The 7,500-nt window shown below is 35.2% G+C and overlaps 2 protein-coding genes across 3 annotated transcripts in view; both read left to right on the top strand.

Annotated features, from left to right (window-relative positions):
- Positions 1-4,879, top strand: part of twsg1a (twisted gastrulation BMP signaling modulator 1a) — an 11,911-nt gene extending 7,032 nt beyond the window's left edge. The window contains exons 3-5 of one of the 2 annotated variants that reach the window (XM_060870532.1): positions 138-237; positions 2,867-3,124; positions 3,452-4,879. In XM_060870532.1, the coding sequence (XP_060726515.1) occupies positions 138-237; positions 2,867-3,124; positions 3,452-3,633 (540 nt within the window). In that variant the 3' untranslated portion in view covers positions 3,634-4,879. The remainder of the gene's footprint in view (positions 1-137; positions 238-2,866; positions 3,125-3,451) is intronic. The other variant, XM_060870523.1, reaches the window with a different exon arrangement.
- Positions 4,880-7,408: 2,529 nt separating this feature from the next.
- Positions 7,409-7,500, top strand: part of rnf126 (ring finger protein 126) — a 9,705-nt gene continuing 9,613 nt past the window's right edge. Inside the window, exon 1 of the mRNA XM_060870511.1 lies at positions 7,409-7,500. This exon is cut by the window's right edge and continues 24 nt beyond it. Coding sequence (XP_060726494.1) covers positions 7,450-7,500 — 51 coding nt within the window. The 5' untranslated portion in view covers positions 7,409-7,449.

Below are 7,500 nucleotides of genomic sequence, written 5' to 3'. Positions count from 1 at the left end.
CTGCATTTAGCTTTGAGGAGGTTTATATTGAAGACTGTTGGAAATGTTACTCAGAAATCCTAAAACTAGCCTTGTGTGTTTACATTTTATGTAATTCACAGAAGTGCATCTTTGTGTGTGTGTGTGTGTGTGTGCAGGGCCTGTGTCAGTGTCAGCCTTCAGAAGGAAATTGTTCATGCTGTAAAGAGTGTATGCTGTGCTTGAACACACTATGGGAAGAGTGCTGTGACTGTGTTGGTAAGTCGATGTTAATCAGTCATCATTACATCACACACCAGACCACCCTGAACATCTTATTTATAACCCATTTATTTAGAATCAAAATTTAATCTACAGTGTGTAAGACTCCATTTGCATGCTTTTTTTAATTATTTTTTTGGTTGCACTAGTTTCATTGACATTTTGTACTTTCACTTTAGTGAACGGTTTCGAACATTTCATACAATGCCCACTGATAGTGGCGCTAATTAAAGGTATCCTCGCTTCAACTCTGCCTTAAACTCTAGGCTCAGCTGGTTAAGGGTTGGGTTGTTGATCGGAGGACCGTGGTTCAAGGCCCAGCACAGCCAAGCTGCCACTGCTGGGCCTTTGAGCAAGGCCCTCAACCCTCCCTACTCCAGGGGCGCTGTATCATAGCTGCCCCTGCACTCTGACCCCAACCTCCTCAGTTGGGGTATGTGAAGAAAAGAATTCCACTGTGCTGCAATGTATATGTGGCGGTAATAAAGGCTTCTATGCCCCCTGTTCTTCTTCTTCTTCTTCTTCTTCTTAAAACATGATGCAGCATTTTATTAAGGGGTGTTAATACATACAGAGACTCGCAGCATGAGATGAGAGCTGTCAGCTTCCGGTGACATGAACCATGGTGATTATTGGTCACTGGTTGTCTGCGTTTCCAGTGAGGTGTCAAATTTGAGAAAAGTTGAACTTTCTGCAAATTTAGAGCGACTCGGTGCAGTGACTAGCAATGGGAGCGAATACGGTAGTGCAAGTAATATATGATGCAGATAAACGCTGCTGAATTTTATGCACAAACATCAAATCTCCATTCAGAATGTTTCATTTAGCGTCAACAATCTGATTTTTGTTGAATTCTAGCAACTCCACCCACTGCTAAACGTTGGTACTATGGCAACATAGTATGACAGCTTTGTAGTACAGCGACTGACGACTTCCATCGATAAAATCACTATATGTGTGGATTTAGCTTTAGTCTGTTCAGCTCTCTGACCTTGTCATAAAACAAATAAAGCAACATGTTTCTACTTTACTTTTAACTCAAGTTTCTCTATTAAGTTAGAAACAAATGCAAATAACAATATTTTCACTAGCGTTCTCCGACCTTTGGACTCCGTGAAATAGGGCGTCATTACTTCTTTTCAAATCCAGTGTTCTGAAATACAAGATTAAAACGACAAAAACATGACACACTGCTTTATGTGTAACTAACACATGGGACCACTTCAAGCTAATTCTGTATGTTTTGTGTGCTAGCTTAGAGAGCGGTAGCTGATTTAGATGAGTTCTGGTCCAGACTCTGACAGGAAAGAGGGTGCTAGCTGAAACAATCCAGTCATCTCATCATAACAGAGTTGTGTGACCACACTTTGGGTTTTCATTAGCCCCAGGTTTGGGGACAGTTTCATACAATTAGGAGTTAAATTTATAGTGAGTAAAATATACAGCGTAGCTTTCCAGAGTAGAAAACTTTCTGAGTAATTTATTGCCTGTGAAAGTAAGTAGATGAGACGGTGCAGGTTCTAAACATTTGTCTGTAAGTGTTTTATTGTAAATGGCAAGCATATGTTTTGTAACTCACTCGCTCACTGACATTTGTGCAGCTTAAGCTTCTTTACCCAAGCTATTAACACTCAAGTAGCAGGTAATAGCAGCAGTAAACACTGTGTCCATGTAAATATGACGCATCTAGAGGTTAGAGCATCAGGTGAGATCGTAAAGTTGACAAATGTAACACTAAACACTAGTGAGAATGAACTAGACTCTTCTGCTGTGGTTTTGCTCAGTGAGCTGAGAGGCAAGAATACAAGGAAACCATTGATGCCTGTTAACCCTTTTAACCAGTACACTGGCACTCCAGTCTGCTGGTGCAATGGAAATCTAATGGAAAGCTACGCTGTATATTTTACTCACTATAAATTTAACCCCTAATTGTATGAAACTGTCCCCAAACCAGGGGCTAATGAAAACCCAAAGTGTGGTCACACAACTCTGTTATGATGAGATGACTGGATTGTTTCAGCTAGCACCCTCTTTCCTGTCCAGGGTGTATCCTGCCTTGATGCCCGATGACGCCTGAGATAGGCACAGGCTCCCCGTGACCCAAGAATAGTTTGGATAAGCGGTAGAAAATGAATGAATGAATTAAATCTGATATAAATTAGAGTCAGGACTCTGTCGGCTTTCAGTGTGGGACGTCTGGAACCTTACACTCAATTTTAGCGGTTAAACATAACACCTTGAAATTTTAGATGCTTATGCTTTTGAAGCTAGAAATATTTGTGTGGATTTTTTTTTTTTTTAAATATACTGCTTCTGATAGGCTAGGAAATAATAAAAACACTTATAAAAACTTCAAATTCTTAAAGTCCTGATTGTCTACTTTTATGTAAGTCGTTAAACACCACTGTGGAGTGTGACATGACATGACAAAGACATTCAATGCTGAATATGGAAACAATAAATCAAAGGCTAAATCTTTACCTTCCTTTCATTGTTGTTTCATATAAGAATGAATTTTGTCTAAATATCCGATCCACACTTATATCTAAGATCAACGACCATATATGGTTATGCAGAAATATTTGTTATTGACTCCTAACCAATCAGTCGGATTGTCGTACTGTAGGCATGTGTAACCCGAGGAACTACAGCGAGACTCCGCCCACTTCCAAAAGCACGGTGGAGGACCTCCATGCCCCGATCCCGTCACTCTTTAGAGCCCTCACTGATGGAGACACTCCCATTAACATGATGGTGGTGTCGTTTCCCGTGGCTGAGGAACTCTCGCACCACGAAAACCTTGTTTCCTTTCTGGAGTCTCTGGAGCAAGAACATCAAAATATTTCTCTGTCTGGGACAAGCCTCCATGATACCTATGAGAAAGGTACCAGAAAGAGTAAATTGATTGAACAGATATTAAAATATTATTTTTAAAAAATTATAATAATCAATAATTATAAAAGAATAATAATAATTAAAAAAAATAAATCAATATCAACAATAATTTTAATTATAAAAAGGGGGGCACATCTATATTTATTGTTATTTTTTTATTTCTGCTGTATTTTCCCTTCTCATTTCATATCTCCTCTTATCTCTCATCTTGTCTCGTCTCTCATCTCATCTCCTCTTTTCTCCTCTTCTCTTCTCTTCTCCTCTCCTTTCCTCATCTCTTCTCTCCTCTCCTCTCCTCTCCTCTCCTCTCCGACAGATAACCTATGCACGGTGGTGTATTTTGACGAGTGCTTGTCTATCCGTCAGTGTAAGCAGTACTGTGAATCGATGGGTGCATCAAAGTATCGCTGGTTCCATAATGCATGCTGCGAGTGCATTGGACCTGAGTGTGTGGACTATGGCAGCAAAACTGTCAAATGTATGAACTGTCTCTTCTGAAAGCACTCTCTCTCTCTCTCTCTCTCTCTCTCTCTCTCTCTCTCTCACACACACACACACACACACACAGAATTGTGTTTCAGTATCAATTCTACGATTTATTAATATCAATATTGCATATTCTTTGGGTACGCTACATCTTTACTGACCTTGTATATTATTAACTTTAGTTGTTGATGCTCTCAGCACAAATGAATATGTGCTTAACCCTTTCCTGCTTGTGGAACCTTGTTAGACACTAGATGGCGCTCTCTTACAGAAAAGCTTCCTGTTTAATCACATAGCTGAAATAGAGAAATCTATTCCACAGACATTTACATTAATCACAGTCTCACATGTCTGTATGCTTTTATAGAGACCTACAGGTAATACGTTACCATGTGGTTCACTAAACTGACATTATTTCATATGAAAAATTGAGCAAAACAGCTAAAAAAAAGACAAATAAACAGCTGAACAAATTTGTATTTGTATTAATTGACTAAAGAATAATGAACTAAATAAGTCAAAATATTAACCAGTGTTTGTAGCATCAGTGAGTAAAATTAAGCCAACAAGAAGAAATTTATAAGAAATAAGAGTTTACATTTGCATCTCTCTCTTTTGCTCCAATTGTTTACATTGATTTATTTTCATTCCTGGATTGATGAGCTGGCACTTTAGTCAATCTCAGTGTATTTCATTAACATTTAAACAGTCATTGTTTTCTACCAAAATTCTCAATTCTGATTGGTCAGAAAATGTTGATTTATTTGCCATGACAGCAGCTCTGGTAATATTTCTAGCTGAAAGACAAATAACGAGTTTTTATTAATGCACTTGTACAAGTAGTTTTTTATTTCTAGATAGTACCAACTCGGTCACAGGGACTTGTATATCAGATGCTCCACATAAACCTGGGTCTGTATTCATGAACATTCTTAGTGCAAATAATTGCTCCTAGTGACGTAATTCTGTCTTAGAAATGTGGGTTTTTTCCACTTAAGATTAAAGAGAAGATCCTAGTAAAGATATTAGTTATTATAGTAAAGATAGAAGTTATTCATAAAGAATCTTCACCCTTAAAAGAGCTCATAAAGTCTTATGAGTAGTGAGAGGGACATTTAAGAGGCTTAAGAGTTTCTTTAGCAGTGGAGAAAATGGCCAAAAGGTACAGAGAGAGAAGAAATATGTTGTATACAATATTTAATAATGATAATGAGTTAATAAAATGAATACAGATTTGATCATATATATATATATATATTATATATAATATATATATATATATATATATATATATATACATACACACACGTATAATACATATATACATTGGCATTTAGAGATACATTAACATCTTTGAAACAGAGGCAAAATGCCACAGAAATGATATAAATTGCCTCTAAGACATATCTGCTCTGTTTCGGATATGTTTACATTTACATTACATTATTACTTTTCTAACATACAGATGTTACAACATCTCTAACATGATCGGATAGGAACGTAATCCCTACACGATATAGACTCAAATGTCTTAATATAGAGACAAAGTGAAGGATTATAATAGACATTTTTAACAAAAGCACTCCTTTTGTTTATTGGACAACCAATCACAGTCTTTAAATGAATGTGTCATAGCTAGTAACGGGTTAAGTGTTTTTATTGTCCTTGCTCAGAGTTGCTCTGAGATTGGTCCTGAATCATCAAGTTAAGATTCCTAGTTAGAAATTTTTGGCTCATTCTTAGAATCTTTATAGAATACGGGCCCAGATTTTTAATCAGATTTTAAACAGATTATATTTAGCAAAGAATAAATTCCTGCTATGGTGAAGCTTTCTGTGCAAAATTTGTTCACTATTTCACAGTTTTCAGATTATTTTTACCCTGTTTTTATTTGTTATAACATTAAAAATTGGATGTGCTGTTATTGAAAAACACAAACCTGACCTTCCTTATTTCCCTAAAACAGCACACCTTCATGTGGTTTATTCCTGTATAATGTTAACTGATGTAGGTAATGAATATGTTAATAAACAGGAACTTTAATGTATAAGTTTATGTATTCTTGTTTTTGATATATAATAAAGGAAGTATTTACTGATTTTTGGAATTTGACAAGAAAGAATTTATTTCAGTAACAACAAACTAGGCACTGTTCACATCTCACTGTGCTCCATTCACAGTAATTCATTTGCATTGGGAATGACAGACCATTAGAACAGGCAAGGCTGTAAAACCATGTCTTAGCCACACCGTGGTGTTTTTACAGTCATGAATCAAAGGAATTAAAGGGCAGCTTGTGTCATTTCAAAGCTATTTATTCTGCTGGCAAACCCTGAATACAGCCAGGTGCAAATATGTAAAGTGTGCTGAGGCCAGCTGTGTGAGTGTGAGTGTGAGTGTGAGTGTGAGTGTGTGTGTGTGTGTGTGTGTGTGTGTGTGTGTGTGTGTGTGTGAGAGAGAGAGAGAGTGAGAGTGTGTGGGTGTGTGTGTGTGTTGCCCACCCCAGTGACAAAGAACAGTACAGTTCAATAACTTCATTGTTGAGAATATTAGGTTGCAGACAGATGTGAGTGTTATTGCGGGTAATACAGCGCCATCTTCAGGCCTGTTTGTGGAGCTTCTTTTCTTTATTTCTAACTCTTATAGTTTATGTACTTTGTTTTTTTATTGCTGTTCTCAGACATGAAGACATCAGTGACTAATGCAGTTTATATTGATAAGAGTAGTGACACTATAGACTCAGAGTTTTTAATACTCTTCACTTATTATAATCATTTCAATAAATAAGCTCAGTGATGTTCCCAAATATCCAAATCTAAGGTATTAGTGTACCTCTTAAAATTTAAGCTAATAATAATAATAATAATAATAATAATAATAATAATAATAATAATCTGCCAGTACCTTTAATGAAGTATTCATTTGTCTCAAAGTTTTTCCATTTAACAATGCATTTAATTGTAAAGCAAACAAACAAACTAAACACTAACAACCAAAAGCAAACAAAAGCATGTACAGATTTATTTCACAAGCAAACTGGTAATAAAAAAAGTCACATTTTAAGTGTATTTAAATTCCTCTGTGTATTTTCTCTATTTCTTTCTACCTATAAAAAACATGTTTGAAATCAAAATTATGATTAGATGCCTGTTGACAAACAAAAACAAACAAACAAACAAACAAACAAAAATGCATAGACAGCTTGGATTCCACAATAGAAAATGCCTAAAATACTCAATGAATAACTTTTATATCTATAAGGTTATTTACTTAAATAATTTTAAAATTTTAATGAATAGAATCTTTTAATATTTAATTTTATTACATTAATAGAAAGTTGGACGTATTTTTCTTACATTGTCCATGCAAGAGTTATTAAATTCCTTAGTTTTTTTCTTAATATTTTATATATATTTTTTTTATAATAAACAAAATAATATGTAACATATTTTATAATATTTAAAATAAATAAAATGTATTTTATTTATTGTATAAAATAAAATTTAAATAATAAAATGTAAAATATTTAAACATTCAACATTTAAACATAATATTTCAATATTTAACATTTAAAATAAATCATGAATATAATTACGTATTATATAATTAATAATCATATAAATTCTAATCATTATAGAATTGTTTAGTCGTTTAATTAAGTAAGATTTACTTCGACATTTTATTAGGTTTATTTTACTATGTGTTTCATTCGATACACAATAATACTGCGCGCGCGATTATCTCACTTCGCGATTTGTTCAGACGGTTTGAGCCTGTCGGGCACCCATACACGCTGTGTTTGCGAGACCCACTACAGTGAACGCGAAGATGGCGGAAGCTCCCTTACGGACCAGCCGGTATTTCTGTCACCGATGTTCT

Source organism: Tachysurus vachellii, chromosome 1 (assembly GCF_030014155.1).
Source record: "Tachysurus vachellii isolate PV-2020 chromosome 1, HZAU_Pvac_v1, whole genome shotgun sequence".
NCBI lineage: Eukaryota > Metazoa > Chordata > Actinopteri > Siluriformes > Bagridae > Tachysurus > Tachysurus vachellii.
This window is presented reverse-complemented; position numbering and strand designations above follow the sequence as displayed.